The sequence below is a fragment of the Castanea sativa genome, chromosome 5 (assembly GCF_040712315.1).
Source record: "Castanea sativa cultivar Marrone di Chiusa Pesio chromosome 5, ASM4071231v1".
NCBI lineage: Eukaryota > Viridiplantae > Streptophyta > Magnoliopsida > Fagales > Fagaceae > Castanea > Castanea sativa.
This window is the reverse complement of record NC_134017.1, coordinates 58,302,738-58,330,072: the sequence shown is the minus strand read 5'-3', so window position 1 is coordinate 58,330,072 and position 27,335 is coordinate 58,302,738. Positions and strand designations below refer to the sequence as shown.

At 39.1% G+C, this 27,335-nt stretch overlaps 3 protein-coding genes across 3 annotated transcripts; 2 read left to right on the top strand and 1 right to left on the bottom strand.

Annotated features, from left to right (window-relative positions):
* The first annotated feature begins 164 nt into the window (after positions 1-164).
* On the top strand, positions 165-1,509 carry LOC142635512 (receptor-like protein kinase FERONIA). The gene is made up of 2 exons (XM_075809654.1): positions 165-1,151; positions 1,255-1,509. The coding sequence occupies exons 1-2, from the start codon at positions 165-167 to the stop codon at positions 1,507-1,509; spliced, it is 1,242 nt and encodes a 413-aa protein (XP_075665769.1).
* A 5,843-nt stretch (positions 1,510-7,352) lies between these two features.
* LOC142635511 (receptor-like protein kinase FERONIA) lies at positions 7,353-8,441 on the top strand. The gene has a single exon (XM_075809653.1). The coding sequence runs from the start codon at positions 7,353-7,355 to the stop codon at positions 8,439-8,441; it is 1,089 nt and encodes a 362-aa protein (XP_075665768.1).
* Positions 8,442-18,628: 10,187 nt separating this feature from the next.
* Positions 18,629-24,043, bottom strand: LOC142635510 (uncharacterized). The gene is made up of 6 exons (XM_075809652.1): positions 23,826-24,043; positions 23,483-23,768; positions 22,055-23,185; positions 21,353-21,973; positions 19,435-21,280; positions 18,629-19,191 (listed from the first exon to the last, which is right to left on the bottom strand). The coding sequence occupies exons 1-6, from the start codon at positions 24,041-24,043 to the stop codon at positions 18,629-18,631; spliced, it is 4,665 nt and encodes a 1,554-aa protein (XP_075665767.1).
* Between the last annotated feature and the right edge of the window lie 3,292 nt (positions 24,044-27,335).

Below are 27,335 nucleotides of genomic sequence, written 5' to 3'. Positions count from 1 at the left end.
CAGCCCACACACTCGTATTTAGTTCATTGAGACTGAGAGCTGTCCATATTTCGTTGTTTATGTCATACGGCAGAGCTGCTTAGTGCTTACCTACCCTTATCTGCTGCTCACAACCAAGGAAAAAAAAAACTCTCCTTACTGCATCATTTCAAGAGCTGGTTGGTATGAAAGGCATTTCAGAGTGTATATCAAAGTTATTAATAAGTAAGTCCGGGAAGAGAAGGTTAAACCAACCTCATCTAGTTCTTCCATGCCGTCGATTTTCACGCGCTGAGATCAACATAGCTACCAATAACTTCGATTATAATTTATTATTTGAACGGCGGAGTACTGGGGAATTATACGAGGGGTTTATTGATGACCCTACAAACACAATAAGCGTTGCAATAAAGCGTGTGAATATCATCAGATATTGTTTCGAAGATGAAGGAGAGTGGTCAGAGCGGGTACGTCACAACTTAAGGACCGAGGTGCTGGTGCTTTGCCAGCTACGCCACCCTAACCTTATCCGTCTCATCGGATATTGTTTCGAAGATGAAGGAGAGTGGTTCCTTGTGTACGAGTTCATGGTCAATGGAACCCTCGATACACACCTCTATCCCGGAAACCCCGACCCGGTCCCGTGGAATCGAAGACTACAGATTTGCGTTGGGTTGGCGCGTGCGCTGCACTACCTTCACACTGGGCTGAAGCATACTGTCTTACACTGTAATGTGAATCTGAGTAATATTCGGTTGAACGAGAAATGGGAGGTCAAGTTGTCGGATTTCGAGTTCTCCAAGATGGGTCCCCCGAGTTTGTCAAAGGCTTTAATTAGGATCGAAACTGATGCAGTTGTGGGTACTTTGGGTTACCTGGCTCCTGAGTATGAAAGGAATTTGGAGCTGACTGATAAATCCGACGTCTACTCTTTTGGTGTGATACTGTTGGAAGTCCTCTGGGGCAGAAGAGCAAGCGCAATAGTGGAAGTGGACGATCGGCTGAATCTGGCTAGTTGGGCCCGAAAATGCAAACGAAAAGGGAACATCAATATAATTGATCCATATCTCATGGGGAAGATAGCTCCAGAGTGTTTTATGGTATACGTTGACATTGCTACTTCTTGTGTGCGAAATCGACCCGAACGTCGACCCGCCATGGGTGAAGTGCAGGTATGCCTTGAGCATGCACTGGAGCTACAAGAGACCGCAGATGCTGCTGCTGGTGACTGTAACTATTGTTTTGATGAATATACCTGTAATGATTCTTCTGGAGACGCTTCTCCAATTGAGTTGGGTTCGGGATACGCTTCTCCAATTGACATGGGTTCGGGAGACGTTTCTCCAAGATAGCGCAGATGCTGCTACTGCTGCTGCTGGTGTCTGTAACTATTGTGTTGATGAATATACCTGTAATGCTTCTTCGGGAGACGCTTCTCCAATTGATATTGTGTGGGAAACAGCTTCAGAGAACACCACATCCGCTGAAGAATTGTCATTGGAAACCGCCATGCCAAGCGGTCAAATATGATTGACCACAAACAATTCACTAAGTATCTGTTTCAGTTTTCGGATTGGTCTTGTCTTTCTATTGCCTTCTATTACTGATGGAGTATATGGTCTTTTTACTTGCTGAGAAAATGTGGGAAAAGAGACAAACTTTTCCCTTAACCTAAAGTTATTGGGATGGGGAATCCTGATGTTTTTAAATAGTTTATTGCGATATTTTTATTCCAATGCCATGTAATACTCCTTGTACAGAGTCGTTCTCTATGGAATTCATCACTAAGTTGATACTTATAATGTGCTGATATGGTAAGTTTATATAACATGTTGTCTACTCTTGCAAATTATTATATTCTTTGGTCTCTCAGTTCTTACGAACTCTGTTTTTCCTTCCTTTTGGTTTCTCAATTCTCCTCAAAGCATTTGAAGCAATGCTCATTTTGAGTTCTATTATCAAAACTCATAAGAAAAGGCTGGACAATTCTACATTAGAATATTTAGTAGTCTTCCTAGATATTCTAATTCTGCAATTCAACTCCCCTTCCACAATATTACGTTCTAATGCTATTTTTTCTATTTAAAAAAAAAAATGATCATTTTGGGTACTTTTCTTCAATCTTGCCAACTTGAAATAATTAATCAATTGTTCAATTATAATGTGCTTAGTTTGTCTTGGGTGTAATTTTTGGGTGGATTCATGTTACAATACATATTTTTCAATCCCATTTTTTGGTGGATTCATCTTATCTCTTCTTCGGTTATTCTTTTTCACCCAAAAGACAGTTCTTCTTCATCACCCAAAAGACAAGAAGAAAGAAATACATTATACACAAAAAAAAAAAAAAGAGAGACAGAAGAAGAAGCCCATAGCAGCAGTGGGTGGGTTTATGGGTTTATGTTGGAATTGAACATTGCACATTTGATTTATAATTTTATAGTTTGGTTGGTTGGTTAAAAGTTGGAGGAAAGGAAAAGAAAGAAGAACCATTACTACTTGCACGGTGCGATTTTTCTTTTGGGCTTCTTGCATTTGATAATGAGGGAGCATAGAGTGTTGAGAAATTCTTCTCCTACATGACGGTATTTTTTTTAAAGAGATCTTGGCAAAATTGGGATTTCAAAATAAAAATAAGGGTAGTTTAGGAATAATGCTGAAAATGACCAACGATAACATGATATCTATATTTGCGTTTTTGGCATCGCTACTCCAAGGTCCAATATGAAAATGCAATAGTCCTTCGTATTTGAAAAAACTATTTTTTGATAACGCGTGATGACAATAATTTACCAAACACGCATTTTGGACTTTGGACTTGAAAACGTGCATTTTGGGCTCTAAAAGTGTAACCCACACGTATCAATCTTCACTTTTTTAGTTGACTGGAAGACCCACTAGCTACTTTTCTTGGGTTGTGTTTTTTCAATGTATTTTCTTGTCCTAGTGCTTAGGCTAGTTGGTTTAGCCTATGGTAGCCCTACGATCCCTTACACGTATATTACTTTATTCTTTAATAAAATTGATAAAACACAAAAGTGCCTTGTTTGTATGTTCCTCGTTAGTCTTGATGGACAAACCAAACTTTCAGTCAAGAAGAAAGAAAGTGAAGATGAAAGAAAGTGAAGATGAAAGACATCAGGATAGAGCCAGCTAAGGACCCTCTGATGGTTCAATTAATAAATCTTTAATGTATAATGTAGCTTAGTGTATATGAAATTTTGTTTTTTACTTGCTCTTTATGGCTTTATATAGCCATCTGATGAGTTATTGCAAACTCTGTTGATCTCCCCTTGGCAATATGCCTAAGCTGGTGATTAATAGTTGAGCGGCTCATAAAGATGTTTGTAACAGACATGAGGCCACTCATGAAAGCATTTTTAATGACTTTGTAGCCATTTCCTTCAACTGGCTTGAATGAGAGAGTTATGTCTAACTTGAATGTGCTTGCGGTCGTCCATGTAATGGATGACCATTTGTACACTACTCGTCAAAAATGATGCTACCTTTTTTAGTCAACAAAAAAAAAGAAAAAAAAGAAGAAGAAAGAGATAAGGTTTGTCATAGAACTATGGAATTGGAAGTGTTGGGAGAGAGAGAGAGAGAGTAATGCTCTGAAGGAAGGGATACATAGGTGAAAGTTGAGAAAGAAAAGCGTGTGGGACACGCTGTGGGACATGTTGAAGTGAAAGAAGACAGCGTGTGGGACACGCTAAACTAACACATTGAAGTGAAAGAAGAGAGCTTATGGACCTCAGTTTTATGGTAATCAAGTTTATAAAAATTGAGTAACACATTATAAACTACTCAGGCTTATTGAACTCGAGTTCCATGTGGCTTTTTTAAATTAAAAATCCAGCTCATCGGGTGCCATGATGGCTATTTTTAATGGAACTCAAGTTACACGGAAAACTCAAGTTTGAAAAATTAAATTTCAAATAGTGGTATGTCTCTAAATATTTTCAAAATAGTGGTAGATCGCTAAATATTTTGGCCAATAGTGTTATTTGGCCATTTTGGTTCTGCAAAATGAGGTCTCCTAATTGAATATAGTTAGTCATTGAGTCAATCATTCAATAATCCAGTATCATCTAGACCTTTTTCAAAAATAGAGTACACTCCCAAAATAATATTTGAATCTCAATAATGTATATAAAAAAAGTGTGCTTGAAAACTTAATTGTCGTTTACTTCAAGGAAAAAATGATCAACACTTAGCATTATCTTATGCTTATAAAACTAAATAGAGGGGGGGGGGGGTGAATTCTGACTCGACCCAAGGACCAAAACCCAAAAGGTAAATTTGAGAAAGTGGCCTAGCCCAAGGTATGAATAAAGATGAAATGACCCTCTAGTGAATAGGAACCAGCTAGGCTTACCGTCGTGGAAGTCTGGGATAACAATCTTCCTAAGAACCATAATCGAGGTAACCCTTTATCCTGTCTTCCCGAGGTCACTAAGGTACCTCAGATAGCAACTTCCACCCTCATGTAGGACTGCCCGTCTTCTACATTTTTCCCAAGGGACATGATGAAGAAGATGTAGATCCCAATGAAACAATCACCTCTGCATTAATGAGATTCCTACCTAATGTCAATTACATTAAATATTGAATGACTGACTTGAACAGTGGAATCATCTCCAAAAGTCTTTTTATAATCATGAAATGGCAGGGCAGAGGGCTGAGCCTGATGGGATAAGTATTCCCAAAATCTAGCTAGGAGTTGGAGAGCTGGAAAAGGAGGGGAAAATGTCTATAAAAGGAGGAGAAGGGGTTCAGAAAAATAGAGAGAGAGAGAGAGAGAGAGAGAGCGAGCGAGCGAGCGTTAGAGAGTTTCTCTTGTGTATCTTTATATTTGAATCCTTCCTATGTATCTTGAGAACATTGTTCCTTCGTATATAAAAACTTGATTCTATCTATTTCTCTTTTTTAATCACTGTCTAATCTTTCCATTATGGATCTTTTCCTCATCTTTTAGAAATTAGTTGTGTAAATCAAGAACCTTTGTCATTGTTTAGTCTTTAGGTGTTTTGGCTCCCACAATAGTAAAACTATATAGTGTAAATTATTTGAAAAATATTAAAATAACAGATGCGGTTACGCAACCCATTAAATGGTCAAAATTTAGATATAGTACCTTAGGTGTTGTTTCTTACATTCACTTTTTTAAGATGTAGCCATGTGGCTACTTAATTAAAAAAATGGGCTTTCATCTCATGATAAAAAATTCACTAAATAACATCTAATTACTATACCTAAGGATGTGTTTGTTTGGAGGTGAAATAGGGTAGATGAAAAACTTTGGAGAGAAAATGGGAAGGAAAACTTTTTTGAGTGTGTTTGGTTGGGTGGAGAGGAAGGAAAATAAATGGTGAAACTTGAGTATTTTCTCCTCGAGCCCACCAAAAAGTTTTCTTCCAAAATGGAGAGAAAACTGAAGGGAGGAAATGGGGTTGCTTAATGGGCAAAAATGCCCATGTTTAGTTCCTTTTTTTTTTTTTTTTTTTTCCTTTCATTTTTTGATTTCCTGGGCTGTGGGTGGGCACGTTGCCTTTTTTTTTTCCTAGGCGTTACTTTTTTTTTCCCTGGACTATGGGTGTGATAGTTGTTTTTTATTTTTTTTTGTTTAACTAGACATGATTTTTTTTGGGACATGATTTTTATTTTTTAATAAATTGGGTGATTGCTTTTTTTATTTTTATTTTGGTTGTTTGTCACCTTTTTTGTTTTAATTGGCCACCATTTTTAAAAAAGGGTGTATGAGTAAATTTATACAAATTTACATATTTTATCCCTCCACTTTTTCATTCCTAATCAAACAAAAATGAGAGAAATTAAAATTTGAAGAAATTACAGTAAACCCACTTGTGGTTTGGCATGAAATCACTTTGCTTACCTGTAGTTTGGAAAGTGTCACTTTACCTACCTGAGGTAAGCTTTGTTTGTCTCCAATTACCCTTTTATGTCTCTCTCATCCCAAAACATAAAAAACAAAAAAATCAAGAGAAAAGAAGATCTAAAAGCTAGGTTTTGTAAAAATTGAAAACATTCAACCAAAACAATTATCCAACCAAAATTAAGAACATTCAAACCAATCTTGATAACTCCATTTTCTTCACATCATTAGCACAATAAAAATAATCCAACCAAATGATATTTCTTTGCTCTGTGTGTGAAAATGCAAGAAGCAAGAAGAGATCTCTTTCAATAAAAGAAAAGGAGAAAGGTTGATTGGGGGCTATTGTTAGAAGCCCAAAGCTACCAAGCCCAGTTTCTTTATTAACAATGTTTGCACATCTCTGCAATGCCATTATTTATTTTGATTCTAGCAAGGATTCTATGTACTTGTCACGTTGTTAATTGCTATGGCTGCTTTACGATAGTGAAATTTGGAAAGCAATTCTTCAAGCCATTTAGAAAATTTCACGTGAATGGAACTAATGGGAATATGCTGATACATGGAGGTCTAGCTTTAAGTATAATAACTTGTACAATTGCCTTTCCTTCTTGATATTTTAAAACTAAAGTTTTTCATGCACCAAGAACAATTGTGTCTGAAATTGAAAAGCTGCATATTGTTCGGCTGTTGTGCACCTAGAGCCATGTATGGCCCAACTCTTTGGCCTTTCATGAAAAGTTCAAAAAAATAATTATTCATGTCCCATACTCTTATCAAAGTTTAGATCAAATCCACAAAACCCAAACTTTCTTAAGAATTGACAATGTTATATCTGCCCTCCTTTTGTACAATCACAGGAAATTATTAATTATAGAGTTAGGAATGGAACAATTACCAGAAAACTGTAAAATAAAAAATAAATAAAAAATGGTTGGTGGTGGCTATAGAAGCAATTGATCCAACTACAAAAACTCAACCATAGAAGCAATCGATCCAACTGCAAGAATAATATTAGGTTTGTTTTTTAATTTTATAAAACTTAACTTTTAGATTTTTTTTTCTCTTAATTTTTTTAGTTTTTTATGTTTTAAAAAGAGAGAAATATAAAAAAAAATAACAAAAATATAAATTTACTTATATTTTTACAGAGATAGGTAATAAAAAATTAACAAATCTTACCTCAGCTAATTAAAATGACATTTTTCAAACCACATGTCGGCAAAGTAATTTCAATATCCCCCAAGTGTGAGTGCGTAATTTTCCCCTAAAATTTTTCTATCTCCTTGCTGTTCCAACAGCCCACCCACTCGTATTTGGTGCATTGAGAGTTCTCTGTAATCTATGTTATATGCGAAAAAAAAAAAAAAAAAAATAAGTAGCTACTTTGTTTGTTTGTCTAATTTTGAGAGGGGACTTTTCCGTCATCGCCGGGGTAAGGGGCCACTCCTTACTGCATCATTTCAAACTGGTTGGTATGAAAGGCATTTCAGAGTGTATATCAAAGTTATTAAGGAAGTCCGGGAAGAGAAGGTCAGACGAAACAAACCGATCTTATACAGCTCTTCCATGCCGTCGATTTTCACTGACTGAGATCAAGACAGCTACCAATAACTTCGATGATAATTTATTCATTGTTTGCTGTGGTGACTGGAAAGTATACAACGGGTTTATTGATGACCCTGTTAGAAGCGTTGCAATAAGCCGTGTGAATATCGAGTCAATGCAGGGATTTCACGAGTTTAGGAACGAGGTGCTGGTGCTTTGCCAGGTGCGCCACCCTAACCTCGTCCCTTTTATCGGATATTGTCTAACTAAACGATATGGGTTCGTTGTCTACGAGTTCATGGTCAATTCAAACCTCGCGAGACACCTCAATGGCACTAACCCCGATCCCAATCCCAATCCGATCTCGTGGAAACGGAGACTAAAGATTTGCGTAGGAGTGGCGCGCGGGCTGCACTACCTTCACACTGGGCTAAAGCATACTATCGTCCACAGTGGCGTTGATCCGACCAATATTCTGTTGGACGCGAAATGGGAGGCCAAGTTGTCAAATTTGGGGTTGTCCAAGATTGGTCCCCGGAGTTTGTCAAAGGCTTTGATTACAATCGAAACTGATAGAGTTGTGGGTACTTACGGTTACATGGATCAAGAGTATGTCATGTTCGGGAAGCTGAACGATAAATCCGACGTCTACTCTTTTGGCGTGGTACTGCTGCAACTACTCAGTGGAATAACACCAAGTCCATTTGCAGTACCGATGGATCTGGTTGGGTTGGCACGAAAATGCAAACGAGAAGGGACCATCTATAAGATAATTGATCCGTATCTGATAGGGAAGATAGCTCCAGAGTGTTTTATGGTATACATTGACATTGCCACTTCTTGTGTGCGAAATCGAGCCGATCGTCGACCCACCATGGGCGAAGTTCAGGTTCGCCTTGAACATGCACTGGAGCTACAAGAGAGCGCAGATGGTGCTGCTGGTGACTGTAACTATTGTATTGATGAATATACTTGTAATGATTCTTCCGGCGACGCTTCTCCAATTGATATGGTGTAGGAATTAGCTTCAGAGAGCACCACATCTGCTGAAGAGTTGTCCTTGGACACTGCCATGCCAAACGGTCAAATATAATTAACCACAAACAATTCACTAGTGTGTGCTTCAATTCACAACGGTCATCTCATTTGGTGCATTAGAATATTTAGTAGTCTTCCTAGATATTCTAATTCTGCAATTCAACTCCCCTTTGACAGCAGTATGTGCTAATGCTATTTTTTTTTTAAGTGATCATTTTGGGGACTTCTGTTCAATCTTGCCAACTTGGGATAATTAATCAATTTTTCAATTGTAATTTACTTAGTTTGTCTTGGGTGTAGTTTTTTGGTGGATTCATATTACGATACTTAATTTCCAACCCCATTTTGGAATAGACACACCATATGTTTGACAAAATATTTCACTCACTCTTGCATTAGTTTAAAGTGGATTTCATGGTTTGTGCCTCTTGGTTTTAGTTGCCTGGTCATCTCATTTTTCTCATGTGCATTTAGGCTTATTAGGCCATCAACATCTTTGGCAATTTAGTACATTAGAACTTTCCATAATCAAAACCCAATTTACAACATTGGAATATTTAGTAATCTTCCTAGATAGAAATGTTTTATGAATTAAGACTTTTGTATTAATATATGTCTATAACTTATCAATTTCAACTTTAATTTTCAATGGTTGAGATAATCTAGGTAGCTTTTCTCAAAAGAAAAGAAGAAGAAGCGATAATCTAGATAGAATGTTTAAAAACTTATTTGTGGTAATGCTGATGCAGATTTTTGTTTGATTCTTTGTTTTGCCTTTTGAGGGGAGAACAGTTAAGTTAAAGGAAAATTAAACGGGTGCTCTAAGGGTAATGGTTTAGAAATTATTTTTAGAAACTTTTTATGGAAAAAAAGCAATCGAATTTTATGATAGCTTTTTATATTTCCTATAAAAGTAGTATTAAAAGTTTCTTGAAGTGGTCCGTTAATAAATTCCCTAAGGCACCTATTAACGGGACCTTGAATAAAAATAGGAAACGAAAAGGAAAGAGAAGAATGGAGAATGAATAGGAAACTAGAACAGAAAATAATGAAATGACAGATGTGTGATAGTCAGGGAGGCAAGAGATTAGGAGGCTTGAGTGTTTGGGATGTAAAAATAGAAGAATTTATTAGGTGTGAACATATTTGTAAGATTTTTTTTTTATCCCTCTTAAAATATTTCCATGTATGCTAATATAATTAGAAATTAAATTATAATTTGATTGGTTGGTTTGGTTTTAAGTGGTGTATTAGACCTTTATTGAATTGATATCATAGGTGCTTTTTTTCCCTGAATAAGCATCAAAGTGAACCATGATAACTGAGGAAAGAGGCTGAAATCAATTGGTTTGCTCAGTTTGCTTCGTGTCTTGAACACCCATATCTACTGCATGTGTGCATTCATGCTTGAAATTAAAATTGAATGGCTTTCAGGCGCACTTGGAGTCAATAATCAAAAACCAAATTCAATACCATGAAAACAAGGTGTGGCTTTTTGATAATTTAAGAGAACTTTAAGATTTCCACTCATATATCCATTCTTCTCTTGGGAAGGAGCTGTATTTTGTTCAAAACCTATGAAGATTTGTGTGTGTTGGTATGAAACTATTTTTATATTTCAGGTGTCAGGTTGCAAGTTTTTATAGGGCATATAATTTTTTTTTTTTTGATAAGTTGGTCATATAATTTTCTTTTTAATCCAAATCTGTGTGGATGAAGATGCTATGAGTTCAGTTATCATATTTTCTGTTGAATCATTAAGTCTTGTGCAGCCTTTTATGCTGCAATTCATTTCGAAATATCTTGTCAGAGTGAATCTCGAACTTTATCTTGCCCCTAGCTTCACCATCTCTATTATCTTTTATATGAATTATTTGCTACTGCCTGAATGTCTGAATTTTTCTATTCACTTGTAAATTTGATGTGTTTTGCAACTATACTATTGATTATGAAGCTCTGTGTATGCCGAGTTTCTTGTTCTTTCATCATCCCAAATCTATTTTATTATCTTGATTCAAGTTGTTTACTTCAAAGTTTAAATTCATGGTTGTCTCTTGGATATCAAGATTTTGGTGCTGTTTTGTGATTTAATTCTCTCTCTCTCTCACTAACAGGAGCATGAAATCAAGGATTTTGGCTACCTATCTGGTTGCATTTACAGATGATTCAACAGGAGTGGTAGTTGATAGGAGATCGGACCTTGAAATTCCTCAGTAACATTAGTCAGTCTGTTCCCAAATTGCAGCATGTATCATGTTACCACTTGGGAAACGCAATGTAGGTGAAGAATCTCCACCCCCCGCCCCCCCTTCCTTTTTGGTTTATGAATACAATGTGATTTATTTTGTTACTTAAGCATTTTAATTATATGCTGCTTAGAACCTATGAAGCACGGGTGTGTTTCCGGATTTGGGTGCGGGTGCGAGACTCGGCAATTTTTGAAAAAGTAGGGTGCGGGTGTGGCGGGGTGCGACAATTAAAAAATTATTAAAAATATTTTTATTTATATTTTCTATATATTTTTACTATTAAAATATTATTTAAAAAAAAAAACACATTACTAATCCAGCGACACCATTGGCCAACCAAACCTTTTGCAGGGCCCACTATATTATAGTTTACATAGCACCATTATATTAAACTTTTTAATATTTGGATCTAATTATGTTTAATCAAAATAAAACAAAATGGTACAAAATGTAATTATACTCAACTGTCAACTGCCCCTAAAAACAGCTAATTAATTGAAACTTGGTCGTTTCACTATTCACTTTAAGTTTCATTACGTTTCCTTATTGTTTCTCTTATTTCCTCAAATTTCTACTTTTCTCGGCAACCAAACAAGGTCGACTAGCAAGTCAATCATGATCATATCTAAAAAAATGAGATTCTTGTATGATCGCCAATCATTGATCGGCTATTCCAGCATGATTCAAGGCCGATTTCGGCCGTTTTGTTCGCTGGCTGATACGCTCTGATTTGGCCGATACGACCTGATTTTGGCCAAATCAGTGCGGTTTGACGTGAATTGGAGCTGAGTTAGCACGAGTCGGAGTTGAGTCAGCTCAAATCCCAAAAAAAAAAAAAAAAATTTGGACGTGACGCCGACGCGCGGGTAGTGGCATCGGTGGCCGGACCTCGCGTCAAACCCCAGTGCGGCACCCTCCCAGCCACGTCGGTGCTTCATAGCTTAGAACTAGACATTATTTTTGCACTAATGTGATCCTTGGAAATAGTAAATGCATATAGGAGTCCATAGAGCATAAATTAAAAATGAAAGATGGAAAAGGAAAGAGATATTAAAAGGAAAAGCTCGTAGCCAATGCTTCTTGAACTTTTCTCTGTCTAATTAAGTGATTCAAGCTCACCATTTAATGGAGTTTGAGAGCTTCAGGAGGCATGAAGCTTAAAATCAGATCATTGAATGATTATTGGGATTGCTTGATTATCTTTTGGTGGAATTACTTTCTAAGATGAATGAACTTACAAAAGAAAGTTACTATCAGAGATGAATGAAATGGAAACCCAATCTGTCCAACTCTATAATGATGGTTTTTTTTCTTTTTGGGTAGTAGCTTTTGTTCTCATATTGTTTTGAAGCAACATTCCATGGCATCTTTTCTATAGCTTAAAGTTCTTCAATTGTCTTCCATGCACACTAGAACTTTTACTTTGATCCGTTCACCTAAGATTTTGGCAAGGGTTGCAAGATCAATGTTTTCTATTAGGGTGATATCCTCAGTCAAAAGCAAGGGAGACAATTCTGTACCGTACCGGCTGGTACGGCCGGAATTTTTTGTGCTGGCGCTTGGACCGGTACAGAAACAGACCTAATCCGTACCGCTTTAGATACCGGAGTGTACCGGGTTGTTTCGGCTATTTCGGTGGATTTCGGCCGAAATATTGGACCAGTATAAGATTTAAAGTTAAAAAAAAAAAAAAACGAATTTACCGGATCTACACTTCTTCTTCGTTGCTACCAGTCGCTTTCCTTTTCTACTCTTTGTTGTTCTTTGCTTCAATTTGAGAATAATGGCGAAAAAAATTCTTCAAATCTTGTAAAAAAAAATTTTTTTTTGTGGCTTTTCTCGCTTGTCCATAGTCTGAAAAAAGGCTCATCTCCATAAAAATGCAATTAAAGATCGAGTCCATTGCTACCTTTGATTTATACTTGAAATTTTCTGGAATGGCCTCTTGAGTTGTGGTTCTTTTACCAAAGCTTTTGTGTAGTCAGTTCAGTATTGGTTCTTTTAGGGCATCTCCAACGAAATCTCCAAATTTTTGTACTGTTTGGAGAATAAATAGTGATATTTAGCTTTTACCTACCCACTTTTTCAAATACACTTTTCAACAGATTCTTTATCACATTCTCTATCTCATTTAAATATTATTTCTTCATTCATTGTTTATTCTTTTTTCAATCATCATTTATTCTTTTTTTAACAACTATATTTTTCAATGAGAAGTGTTATGTTCACAATGTTTTACGCAATACTTTCACAACAAAAATTATGTGAAAAGTTGTTACTAGTTCTAATTTAAACCCACCATTGAAATTATTTTTTTACTAACCAATATTAACTAATAACAATCTGTTACTTAAAATTTATTGTGAAAATATTGTGGTAGTATTTTTCAATTAGGATTTTTTATTTTTTATATTATTTTTCTTTCTTTCATTTCATTTTCATCCATACACGTTTCATTTTTTTTTCTTCTTGTTTTTCACCTCCACATAAGTGTCCACTCCTATCTCTATCCCCCTTCTTTTATTTTCTTTTTCACCTCAAGAACATTCCAGTAACCACGTTTACTTCACATCAGAGAAAAAAGAGAGATAGAGAGAGGAGAAAGACTGCTGCTCGTCCACCGCCCCATTGTCGGTGGAGATCGAGGTCGCCGAAAGGACAAAGCCAGTGGAGAAAGACTGCTGCTCGTCCGCCGCCCCACCGCTGTTGGAGATCGAGGTCGCCGATAGGAAAAAGCCAGTGGAGATCAGCGTTCACCATGCAACACTACCACATTTGTCGCCCCTCTGCCGCTCGTCCTCCTCCCCACCACCAGGCTGGGTCAGATCAGCTTTTTTTTTTTTTTTTTTTTTCATATTTGCTTGTTTTGATTCAAATTTATATTAAGAATTGGATTTTGTTTTGTGTTTTGTGTTTGGATTATGTGATAAACGGAGAGAATGAGAGAAAAAAAAAATCCGGAGGAGAGAGAAAGAATTGATATAATAATAGCTGGTATAATTTTTTAAGTAGAATACTAAAATAAAAGTTATTAGTTTACTAATATTCCTATTAAACCTTTACTTTATTTTCAAAACTATTTGAAAATAAAACTAAAAAAAAAAAATCAATCTAATTGGGGGTCATTCTACCGTACCCCCTATTTTTTTTTGGGGGTACAGTACCCACCCATATCTGAACCATTGACATCGTGTTGTTATCATCTTAGCTATTAATTTAATTTTAGTAGAAACCGGTTACTGGCAAGGCAAGTTAGTATATATAAACTAAAAAAAAAAAAAAAAAAAAATTCTGATGGTTGTAAGGACCAAAAATATATAACAGTCTCCTGCTTTATTTACTCAAGATCCTTTTACAATACATTTGGTAGAGAGGGTTCAACAACAACAGTCCCCTATTCGTAGTCTCTTGATTCCTATTTATATTATTTTCTGCTTTCATCGTAGCCTTACACCTTGCAATTTGTGGTCCTTTTCCCATGACACTTGTCCGTCGGCAATGGAGCAAGATTCTACTTTGCGTTCCGCACTGTTCAGGTCATGTCCACATTAATGCGACGGATAGAGGTGATGCTTGCTAATTAATGCGGCCAGAATGGTTGTTGCTGAGCATTTAATGCAACTTTCCAAATCAGCCTACTACATCCAGATATTTGTAACATGTCCCTTATGTAGTTATCGTCCACGCCACCTCATCTTCGGGCACACCCGGAGAGACCTCATCTTGCATACTAAATGTTGGCCTTCCTTTCTTCGGGTCCTCACAACAGCCCCTTTAATACTTGAGTTATTAATCATGAATTAATAACCAAGTTTTAACTTCTCATACACGCTTCTTACCCTTCTTATGTTTTCACACGTATAGATGTCTCTTCACTGCCCCATGATCCGCGTCTGGCGCCTCGTATCCCACGATGAGGCATTTATGGCGTCTGACGCTTCTTTTCCCGCGCACGTTCTACGGTTGGATGAGAAATGTACGGCTCAGATTTTGCTCTTAATTATGAGCGGGAAAGTTACCGCTCTTATTCTTTTACCTCATTACTTCCACTTCCCCCACCCCTATAAAAGCAACTTCTTACGCTGGATAAAGCTCATTTTGACATTTCGAAGGATTGAAAGAAAAGTGAGCTCCCGAGGACCATCCTTAAGCGATCTTCAGAGGTGTGTTCATTTTCCTTTCGTTTTTCTCTTCTTGCTTGCTTTTCTCCTCTTGTAGCGGGGGTTAATGGGTAGATACGCTAAGTTAGTGAATACAGATGAGGCGAAGGCCACTTTTAAGGTCCGATATCGGATCCCCAATGACGTAGATATTACGTATTGTGAGGAAGAAGATATTCCACTGGTGTCTCGGCCACCTGAATCCATTTTGATTCCAATGATTGCATTTATTGAGGGGGGGTATGGAAATTCCTATGGGTAGAGTAACTAGGGATTTTCTAATAAATTATAGGCTTACCCCTTCGCAATGCTCCCCAAATGTCCTTAGAATCTTAGGATGCACGGATGCCCTTAATCGAAAACTGGGAACCAATCTGACCTGGCAGGATGTAAATTGGGTATATAACTGCCAAAAAGGGGACAGGACTAAATACTATATGAAGTGTAGAATCCCTTCTGTTAGGCTGATTTCCTGTTTACCCGATTCAAGCAAAGGGATGGATGAAGATTATCTCGTCATCTCGGGCAATTGGCATGACGGATTGCATTGCCCTACCCGAGAAGGGGTACCAGGTAGGGTTCCCGAGGACTAACCTAGCACTTAGGATTAACCATATTCTTTTCTGTGCTTTACACCACACTACGTATTTGTTCTAATGCCTTCATTTATTATTGCAGACGATTACCATACCGCCCCGAATTTGTCTGCCGTGAACCGTGCCGATTTGAACAGGATTCTTCGGTCGGAGATATTCGTACATAGGGACGGACAGCTTCGAGCAGCCCACATCATTCTCGGATACACTCCTTCTACTAAACGTTTCCAAAGCCCAAAGAACGTAATAAGAGCAAGAGATCTAAGGCTAGCTCAAATTGACGTTGCTGCCCCGGGATTCTTATTAGCCGTACCTCCCCCTGCAGGAATTCAGGACGCACAACTTCCTGCCCCACTTGCCGCCCAACTGATCTATCCTCCTTTGGAGCAAGCTGCTAATCCTGTCGCTGAGAAAAGAGCTGCCACGCCCGAGCTCCCTCCTCCCGAGGTGACAGAGAAAGACTTTGAGGTGTTCTACCGCCCAGACGCTCCCTCCAGTTCCCAACTGTCAAGCAGCCAAATGGGTTTTCAAGAAAAAGAGCCCGACCTGCTGGCCCTTCTATAGGCACATGCAGGCGGCTCTTCGCCAGCGGTGCCGGTTCCTCCTCGTCCCGTTACTCCAGCTGTTACTCAGGCACCTCCCTCGGAGGCGACAGATAAAAAATGCAAGAGGGGTCAGAGTAGCAAACATGTTATAGACATCGAAGAAGGGGAAAACCTCGACCCCTCTGTTAAAGATACCAGGGCTGCAAAGGCCCTTTCCAAGAAAGTTGCTCCCACTGGTTCTTCGAAAGACCCCAGTGGTGAATCTACAAGGAAAGCATCAACCTGGTGGCCCAACTTCACCCTCAGCTCGGGCAGCCCTGTTTTGGATGACGCCAATCTGCGGGATCCGAAGAAGAGAAGCTCGAGCCTGGTGGCCGAGTGTCTAGAGAAGGCTCTATGCCTTCCCGAAGACATGGCAGAGTTGCGGTCCTTCCGTAAGAGGGAAGTTTTCTTGTCTTTGAAGCAGGATTTAGCCAAGGTACTTTCGAAGTTTTTGGCGCATTCCATATATGAGTTTAACTATTTATTATGACTAACCTTATTAACTCAAATATATCATAGGCGGTCCAGGCTTCATTCATGGCTGAGGAGTGGGTAGATCATTCACTGGATCTTGCCCGAAAAGCTGATCAAAATGCCGAGGCGGCAATGAAGGCACAAAAAGAAGCCGAACTGAACTTAAAAGAGACCCTCACTCGCCTGTCTGAGGTAGAAAAAGCTCACAAGAATGCTGAGTCGGCCCTGAAAAGCTATGAGTCGCAAGCAAATCTTGCTCTTGAGGCCCAGAAACAGGCTCAAAGCAGGCTCGCCCTCACTGTTGTCGAGCTCAAACAAATGAAAGAACTGCTGGCCAAGAAGGAGCAGGAGCAGGCTGCTGCCGAGCAGGCGGCGTATGATGCTGGGATGAAAAAAGCTTCTGACAGCTTAACTGCCCAACTTAGAGGGGTCGCCAGAGCGTTCTGTTCGGAGGTGTGGGGCCGCGCTTTGGACGCTGCGGGAGTAGATGCTGACGCAGTACTCCGTATTCCCGACAACATTTATTATCCCCCTGCATTGCGTTTAGCCCCTACTCCTCCAACGCCGACAAATGATCCTGGAGTGCCCACCCCTGCTTCTGTCCCTTTTGATGCCCCAGTCACAAAGGACCCTTCTCCCCCAGCTCAGCCCGTGGACGAAGTAACTGAGGGTGAATTGGCTGAAGAGCCAAAAAAGAAGAAAAAAGATCAAGACCCAGAGAAAAGAAAAGATAAGCAACCTGTTGCTTAGTCCTTTCGAAGTTTTTTGCCTTATTTTTTATTTTATTGTTTTTTTTCCCTTTTTACGGATGTTAGGGGCCATATGATTGCCCCAGTTTTGTAACAGATATTTGTTAAGAAATTAATATTTAGCTCTTTTCTTCTGTTTCATATACAAGTCTTATTACAATGCGCTGCCATTTATTTGTCATTTTGTATGCATCCAGATAAAAGCTTACTTGAATTAACAATCATAATATCACTATGAAGTGATTCATTATACTTGTGTCCTTAAGAAACACAAAAGGCTTATCCAGATAAAAGCTCACTTGAACTAACAATCATAACATCACTACAAAGTTGTTCATTATACTTGTGATTTCAAGAAACACAAAAAGCTTAACCTGGGCACCATAATTTCACCACTTGACCTTTTTTGACGTTTGAAAAGGAAGGTTTGAGATTCAATATGCTACTGAGCGACAAGGCTTAATGATTTGTTTTATGCTAGTGCTTTAGATATTTGAGATTCCTTAGCCGTGATCTTGTTGGATTTATGATTCTTGCGTTATAGTCCGTGGAACCAAGGAAGGACGAAAAACAGTCTAGCACTTACATTTTTGCAAGTGGTTAACTTTTCTTGGACTTGTGGCCCGAGGATCCGAACAAGAACTAAGTTTAACACTTGTATTTTTTGCAAGTGATTAATTTCTCTTGGACTTGTGGCCCGAGGAGCCGAACAAGAACTAAGGTCAGTTTAACACTTGTAGTTTCTTGCAAGTGATTAATTTCTCTTAGGCTTGTGGCCCGAGGAGCCGAACAAGAACTAAGGTCAGTTTAACACTTGTATTTCTTGCAAGTGATTAATTTCTCTTAGACTTGTGGCCCGAGAAGCCGAACAAGAACTAAGGTCAGTTTAACACTTGTGTTTCTTGCAAGTGATTAATTTCTCTTAGGCTTGTGGCCCGAGGAGCCGAACAAGAACTAAGGTCAGTTTAACACTTGTAGTTTCTTGCAAGTGATTAATTTCTCTTAGGCTTGTGGCCCGAGGAGCCGAACAAGAACTAAGGTCAGTTTAACACTTGTATTTCTTGCAAGTGATTAATTTCTCTTAGACTTGTGGCCCGAGGAGCCGAACAAGAACTAAGGTCAGTTTAACACTTGTGTTTCTTGCAAGTGATTAATTTCTCTTAGGCTTGTGGCCCGAGGAGCCGAACAAGAACTAAGGTCAGTTTAACACTTGTATTTCTTGCAAGTGATTAATTTCTCCTAGACTTGTGGCCCGAGGAGCCGAACAAGAACTAAGGTCAGTTTAACACTTGTGTTATGATTGAGATAGAATTGATACGAACAGAGATCACACACAAAAAGAGATTCTTTTCCTAATAATAATATCGTCGTAAGTTGTTTACATTCCAAGGGCGAGGAATCACCCTGCCATCCAGATCCTCTAACCGATAAGCCCCTACACCTGCTATTGAGGTAATTTTATACGGCCCCTCCCAATTAGGACCCAACTTCCCCCAAGCAGGATTTTTTGCTACCCCCACCACTTTTCTCAGTACCAAATCTCCTGGTACCAAGGGCCTGGACCTAACTCCCTTGTCGTATGTCTGCTTGAGCTTCTGGTGATAACTGCCCATCTTCACATTGGCTATTTCTCTCCTTTCCTCAATAGTATTCAAACAATCATACATCCTATCGTGATTGCTCGCTTCATCATACTGGTCGGACTTCAGGGTGGGGAAGCCCGATTCTAATGGAATTATAGCTTCCATTCCATACGTCATTGAAAAGGGAGTCTCGTCTGTCGATCTTCGGGGTGTAGTGCGATAAGCCCATAGCACATGAGGCAATTCTTCTACCCAGCCTCCTTTAGCATCGTCCAATCGTTTCTTCAAACCTGCCAAGATGACTTTATTCGTTGCTTCGGCCTGACCATTTCCTTGAGGATAGGACGGTGTTGAATATCCATTTCTTATTCCCATTTCTGCGCAGTACCGTCGGAAAGCCTTGCTATCAAATTGAAGCCCATTATTAGAAATCAAAGTATGAGGGACTCCGAAGCGAGTTATGATGTTTTTCCAGATGAATTTCTTCGCATCCACATCCCTAATATTGGCTAATGGCTCGGCCTCCACCCATTTCGTGAAATAATCTGTGTCGACAATGAGCCATCTCCTATTACCTGGTGCCCGAGGAAAAGGTCCGACGATATCTAAACCCCACTTAGCGAAGGGCCATGGGCTGGATAACGGGTTTAAGTGACCTCCTGGTTGATGTATGCTAGGCGCAAATCTTTGACATTGATCACATTTCTTGGCATAATCTTGAGAGGTTCTCTGCATGCTTGGCCACCAATACCCTTGGGTCATGGCTCTATGAGCTAGTGATCTTCCTCCAGTATGACTCCCACACACACCTTCATGCAACTCCTCCAGCAGAGGTTCCACGGCTTCAGGATGTACGCAAAGCAGGTACGGCCCTGTGTAGGAACGTCTATAGAGTTTTTGCTCCTCTGATAGCCAGTAACGGGGAGCGCTTCTTCGTACCTTCTCGGCAACCGTTCTATCTTCAGGTAGTATTCCGTGCTGCAAGAAAGTTACAACCGTTCTATCTTCAGGTAGTATTCCGTGCTGCAAGAAAGTTACAATTGGGTCCATCCAACTTGGACCAACATGAACGCTGTGAACCCGTACTGCTGAGATGTTGGTCAAGCTAGAGGTCAGTAAATCCTCCACCATGACCATACGTGGTAACTTCGAACCCAGTGAAGTGGCCAACATTGCTAATGAGTCAGCATGAGAGTTATGTCCCCTTGGGACTTGTTGTACCTTGAAACTTTCAAACAAACCCAACACCCCTTGAACTCGCTTGAGATAGCTTTTCATTCGCTCATATTTTGCTTCAAATTCCCCATTAACTTGCCCTACTACTAATCGGGAATCACAATACAACCTTACTACTTTTCCTCCCAAGTGTTTAACCATTTGGGAGCCCACCAAGAGAGCCTCGTACTCGGCCTCATTATTAGTGGCTGGGAATCCCAACCTCAATGACTTTTCAATGACTAGTTTCTCGGGAGATATTAACACGACTCCAACCCCGGCTCCCTTTCGATTTGACGCCCCATCCGTGTAGACTTCCCAAGGAGTGACATTTTCCAGCCCAATGGACATTACTGTCATCATGGTACCTTCGTGGTTAACCTGACCTTCTGTGAACTCGGCCACGAAGTCGGCAAGGATTTGCCCTTTGATAGCTGTCCGAGGCATATACTTGATGTCATAAGCTCCCAGTTTGGTTCCCCATTTTGCTACACGACCCGTGTAATCCGAATTCCTCATGATAGCTTGCAAAGGCAATTGTGTGAGTATTACAACGGTGTGAGCTTGGAAGTAATGGGGCAATTTCCTTGTCGCATGCACCACGGCTAGAAGCGCTTTTTCCAAAAGTAGGTATCGCTGTTCTACTTCCTGTAAGGACTTGCTGACATAATATATCGGTTTCTGAACCCCATCATCATTCCGTATTAAGACGAGACTTACGGAGTGATTTGTGATGGCTAGGTAAGCATATAACACTTCTTCCTTCTCGGGCGTTGATAATATCGGTGGTCTAGATAGGTATTGTTTTAAGTCCTCAAAGGCCAAGTTGCATTCATTAGTCCACCGAAAATCTTTCCACTTGTGCAAAAGGCGATAAAATGGGCGGCACCTATCTGCGGACCGAGATATAAACCTGTTCAAGGCTGCAATCATACCAGCTAACTTCTGCACTTCTTTCGGATTCTGAGGGGGATGCAAGTCTAAGACAGCCTTAATTTGATCAGGATTAACTTCAATTCCCCGATGAGTAATCATGTACCCTAAAAACTTTCCCGATCCCACGCCGAAGGAACACTTTGATGCATTCAAGCGTAACTTATACTTTCTTAACACCGAGAAGGTTTCCTGCAAATCTGTCAAATGGTCTTCTGTCCTCTTACTTTTAATGACCATGTCATCGATATAAGCTTCCATATTACGCCCCAACTGCGCATCAAACATTCTGGTCACCATTCGTTGATAAGTGGACCCTGCATTCTTTAGTCCAAAGGGCATCACTCGGTAATGGTAGTTACCATTAGGGGCACGAAAAGCCGTCTTCTCTTGATCATTCAATGACAAAGGGATTTGATGATACCCTTGGAATGCATCCAAGAAGCTTATTCGGGGGTGCCCCACAGTTGCATCCACCAATTGATCAATTCGGGGTATAGGGAAAGGATCCTTGGGACATGCCTTATTCAGATCTGTAAAGTCAACACAGACTCTCCATTTTCCATTCTTCTTTTTTACCACGACAGTATTGGCCAGCCACTCAGGATAGAAGATCTCCTTGATCGCACCAGCTTGCTTGAGCTTACCAACCTCCTCTTTAACTGCCTCGGCGTGTTCTTGAGATGCTCGCCGAGGAGGCTGCTGTCTAGGCGTCGCATGGGGGTTAATATTCAAATGGTGGCAGATAACTTCTGGATTAATTCCTGGTACGTCATAAGTCGTCCATGCAAAAACATCCATATTGTCCCGCAAGAATTGAATCAACTCTTCTCTTTCCTGCACCAGCAGCTTGGATCCGACTTGAAAATATTTCTCTTCATCTTCCCCAATAATTACCTTGGTTAGCTGCTCGGCAGAGCCTTCACCCTCAACTAGGCTGACTTCCCGAGCAGCCTCCTTTAATTGCTATGATGTCCCACGAACTTCTCCTTCCAACGAACCTCAGTTTGTTTGAATAGTGGCAGACGTTAGACATTGCCTGGCTACCATTTGACTACCATGTAATACTCCCACGCTTCCTCGTACAGGGTACTTCACCATTACATGTAAAGTAGATGAAACTGCCTCCATTGCATGCAGCCATGGTCTAGCCAAAATGGCCGTGTATGGAGAGTATGCCATGACAACTATGAAATTTACCTGTACTTCGGAGCCCTCCACCTGTACGGGCAACCTAATCATTCCCCGTGGGATCACCTGATTACCATCAAAACCGACCAACGGATGGTCGTACTTTTCCAAGTCCTCCTCTTTCAATTTTAATCCATTGAATAGGTCTGGATACATAATCTCGGTACCGCTTCCATCATCCACCAAGACTTGTTTCACATCATATCCCCCGATACGAACTGTGACGACCAAGGCATCATCGTGGGGTTGAAACGTTCCCTCTTTATCCTTATCAGAAAAGCCCAATATGGGCGTCACCGAGGATCTCACTCTCTTGTTTGCTTGATGATCCTCCCTTATGTCCTCATTCCCACACTTGTTTTGAACAGTCATGACCCGAGAAGGATTCCCAAATTCTCCTCTCGGCTGGGTCAAGATGACGTTAATAGTGCCTAGAGATGGTTGAGGGGCCTGACCCCAATATTTCCGAGTGTCTAGTTGTTCCTGTTTCCCATTCGGCTTTGCCAATAAGTGATTGATCTTCCCGGCCCTAATCAATTGATTCAAATGGTCGCGCAGTGTCCGGCACTCCTCTGTGGTGTGTCCCTTATCCTGGCGGTAATGGCAGTGGAGGTTTTGATTTCTCGTGGATGCATCTCCACTCATTTTGTTGGGTGGCCTAAAATATGGCTCATGCCAAATTTTCTCCAGTATGTGATGCACGGGTTCCTTAAATAGTGAGTTAATTAGAGGAGACTCGGCGGTCCTCGGATGGCTTGGAAAGTCTCGTTTGGGCCGAATACCTTGAAACCCCCCTACCCGAAGATCCTTCCTCTCCAGATACCCTTTCATTTTGCCTTTGCTTTGCATCTGATCCTCTTCGACCCGTTTATACTTATCTATCCGGTCCATGAGCTGACGCATGTCTATCGCGGCCTTCATTGTCAAAGACTTCCTTAACCCCTGCTCCGTGGGAAGACCCACCTTGAAAGTTCTCACGGCTACACTCTCCACATCCCCATCAATTTCATTATACGTTTCCCAGTATCGGTCAGAATAGGTTTTGAGTGTTTCACCTTCCCTCATAGACATAGACAGTAGAGCATCCAAAGGTTTTGGAATCCTAGTACAAGTTATGAACCTTGCTCCAAACGCCCTAGCCAATTCCTCAAAAGACATCATAGAACCTTCTACCAAAGCATCAAACCACCTCATAGCCACGGGCCCCAAACTGGAGGGAAAAACTCTGCACATCAATGCCTCATTATTCGAATAAACGGCCATCTTCTAACTAAAATGACTAACGTGCTCTACAGGGTCAGTCCTCCCGTTGTACATAGTAAAAATGGGTTGAGAAAACCTACGAGGTAGCTTTGCCCTATTTATCCTTGCCACAAAAGAGGATTTGGCAATTTGCCTCAGGGCTTTACCCATTGCATCACTCCCGTCATCACGATATATCCCATCAGTATCGGGCATCCTCGTCTCCTTCTGCTGCTTTGCCCTAACGCCCGAAGACACACTGGCATGGGTCACACTTCGAGTAGGCTCAAGCACTGGGGGATGAATTCCTCCAGGGTTTGCTTCCGAACTGTCACTGGAAGAGCTAACATTACCCTTACGTCTTCACTTCTTACTATTCACGCACTTGCGCAAGTACGCTATCTCAGATTGCATCTGTTGCAATACATCGTCGCGAGACATATGCCCCTCAGTTAGCGATCGTTGCTCAACACCCTGACCGCCATCATATGCTTTCACCACCCCTGAAGTATGTCCCTTCCCTTTGTCACGCTGGAGACTTACAGCTACATCCCTGCTTCGTGAACTTACTGATTCTTCCCCTTCTAGATACACCTCTGCCATACACTTCTAAATGGAATGTGTTACGTTGTTGTTGTTCCCACAGACGGCGCCAATTGTAAGGACCAAAAATATATAACAGTCTCCTGCTTTATTTACTCAAGATCCTTTTACAATACATTTGGTAGAGAGGGTTCAACAACAACAGTCCCCTATTCGTAGTCTCTTGATTCCTATTTATATTATTTTCTGCTTTCATCGTAGCCTTACACCTTGCAATCTGCGATCCTTTTCCCATGACACTTGTCCGTCGGCAATGGAGCAAGATTCTACTTTGCGTTCCGCACTGTTCAGGTCATGTCCACATTAATGCGACGGATAGAGGTGATGCTTGCTAATTAATGCGGCCAGAATGGTTGTTGCCGAGCATTTAATGCAACTTTCCAAATCAGCCTACTACATCCAGATATTTGTAACATGTCCCTTATGTAGTTATCGTCCACGCCACCTCATCTTCGGGCACACCCGGAGAGACCTCATCTTGCATACTAAATGTTGGCCTTCCTTTCTTCGGGTCCTCGGGTTCTTAGGTCCTCGGGTCCTCACAGTCTCTCTTAGTTTTTTTTCTCATGCGTTCTCCGATTTTTCTTCCTCTCTTGCGTTCTTCGCTTCCTCTTGCGTTCTCCGATCTTGTCATAAATGCTCGCTATAAATGCATAATGTATCTTGGGTTCGTCTATTATTTGAACTAGTTGCGAACCCGCAAGTTGTGCGTGATAATAATTTTTATGGTGGTTTTATTAAATTTTTTTTTTACAATTTAAACTAATTTAATAAAGAATAATGTATTTCATAATCATATTTTTATTTATTATAGGAACAATCATAAATGTAATATAAGAGCAATCATAAATCATAAATATAAATTTTGTCATACCAAAATGAAAACAAGACAATTTTTCTCAGAAATTCAAAAGGCAAGTTAACGAAAAAAATCATTTTTTAATAAAATTTATTTATAATAGTTTGTGAATTATTAAAAAGAATATAAAATTTAGAAATTATTCTTTTATTTTAAACAAACTTTCTCAAACCTTATTTTTTCTGCCTACAATCCAAAATATCGAAAAACGTAACTAAGAAAATTAATAAACTTAACAATGATTAATCAACCAATTTATTTATAACAGTTTGTGAATTATTAAAAAGAATATAAAATTTGGAAATTATTCTTTAATTTTAAACAAACTTTCTCAAACCTTATTTTTTCTGCCTACAATCCAAAACACCGAAAAACGTAACTAAGAAAATTAATAAACTTAACAATGATTAATCAACCAATTATGAAAACAATTTGTTGTTGATAATCTATTAAGGTTATTTTCTTTGCAGAAATTGTAATTTCATCCACCCAAAACATATTATCAAATAAAAAAATATTAGCGAAATCTAAGAATTAAATTTCTATATATGCATTGTTATAAAATAATAATAACAATTAAAGTAAAATTGCAAAAGCTAAACTTTGTCACCGATCTAATTATTTTCGTTTGGCTAACCTTTGCTGTTCTCTAAATAAATGACATTGTAAAGTACTTCTAATACAACTATAAGGAGTACTTTTTTCACCTCAAAGGATTAAAAAATAAACAAAAATTAGTAAAGTCTCATAGTTAACATCTAAATTGAGTAATAGAAAAAATCATGATGTGTAATAGAATAAATACCAAATTATCCAAATTATGCTATGTAATAGAATAATATTATATTTTTATATGCTATATTTAATTCCTTATAACACAATAGGATAAAATTTAACAATCAAAGAGAACCAAAAAAAAAAAATAAAAAAAAAAAACAAAAACTACCAAATTATGCTATGTAATAGAATAATATTATGTTTTTATATGCTATATTTAATTCTTTATAACACAATAGGATACAATTTAACAATCAAATAGAAAAAAAAATCAATTTAAAAAACAAAACTAAATTGCATTAACCTAAAGTAGAGTTTTAAAGAATATAAAAAATTATCAACCTAAAGCAGAGATATAAGAAAAATAAAAAATCCACTGAAAAATTGAGAGAGAGAAAGAGAGAGAGAGAACTTTTTTTGTGAGGAAAAACTATGCACATAATGGATGAGATAGTGACAAATTTATAGTAAGATGTTGTGAATAAAAAGAGACTAAAATAAAGGAAGATGAAAGGAAAGAGAAAGAAAAATATTAATGTAGAGGGTAGTGGGGAGATGAAAAGGTAAGGGGGGATAAAGGTTGGAAAAGTGTAAATAAAAAAAAATGTTTAAAAAAATTATAGGAAAATTGAAAAAAGAAAAAAGAAAAAAGATAATGACGTAGACGCTGATGTGGCTCAACTAGGGTGTAGCAACAATAAATGCTATGCTTCGGCTTTTATTTTTTGGACTTATCAATGTACATGACTATGTTTACATTTGTAAGCATGAATTAACATGTACAACAATCACATCATTGTCAACACTTTTATTTCTTTTTTTGGTTAGCCTTATTCACTTCCTTTCAAATTATTGTTAAGGAGTGAAATTCTTGTTCCAAAGAACCGTAGATTCTTTGTTTCTTTATGGAGAAGTTGAGCCCTTCAATTTATCACAAGTTGCATTTAGATCATTTCCACCTTTATGCTGCAAGATAGATTAAGGGGCCTTTCCTTTCTTGCAATGGTGATAGTCTTGAGTTGTATGGCACAAGTGTGCCTTTTTCCGCCCATGAGCCCACTTTGGCAGCACCAACACTATGTAATAGCCTTTATGCTACAAAATACTTGAGATGGTCAAAATTTGGCTCTCAGTATTTTATCATGGGGATCCTTGCTTATCATTCATCAAATTGCTCAAGGTCTTTTACATTTATAAGTCAAATTGATTATTCATCAGTTTTCTAAAGTCACCAATTGAACTACAGCGCTGGATGTCAACTAACTAAGCTATACCAAGCTCAAGTACCATTAGTGCAATGCATCAGTTTGTGAATTTCAAGAGCAACCAAAAAGGCCAAGAAAACCAAGATTGGCAAAGATTGCAAAGATCTAAAATGGGATGACAGATATTGATGGAGATATGCAATAGGACGGTGATCTCATTTGATGAGTGGAGAGGAGAGAGGAGAGAGCATACAAAATTGTTTCACAAAAGACAAGGGAAAAGAAGAAGAAAAAAAATGAACATCAAAGAAAATGTGTGTGTATATATATACACACACATCACCGTACACTCTTAGTGCGATGGTTACTCTCCAAATATGAGTGCTTGTGGAGTGTGGGGGGAAAGGCCGAAGTTTAAATCTCTAGAAGGAAGTTTCACAAATATATACAC

Excerpts from the sequence above, each read along its gene's own strand:
- LOC142635512 (XM_075809654.1), top strand. The coding sequence starts at position 165 with ATGAAAGGCATTTCAGAGTGTATATCAAAGTTATTAATAAGTAAGTCC. Across the intron at positions 1,152-1,254 it reads CCGCCATGGGTGAAGTGCAG|ACGCTTCTCCAATTGAGTTG; the intron begins GTATGCCTTGAG and ends ATTCTTCTGGAG.
- LOC142635511 (XM_075809653.1), top strand. The coding sequence starts at position 7,353 with ATGAAAGGCATTTCAGAGTGTATATCAAAGTTATTAAGGAAGTCCGGG.
- LOC142635510 (XM_075809652.1), bottom strand. The coding sequence starts at position 24,043 with ATGGCAGAGGTGTATCTAGAAGGGGAAGAATCAGTAAGTTCACGAAGC. Across the intron at positions 21,281-21,352 it reads ATGGTAACTACCATTACCGA|TTGGGGCGTAATATGGAAGC; the intron begins GTGATGCCCTTT and ends TTTGATGCGCAG. Across the intron at positions 19,192-19,434 it reads ACCTTTTCCTCGGGCACCAG|GAAATGGTCAGGCCGAAGCA; the intron begins GTAATAGGAGAT and ends CCTATCCTCAAG.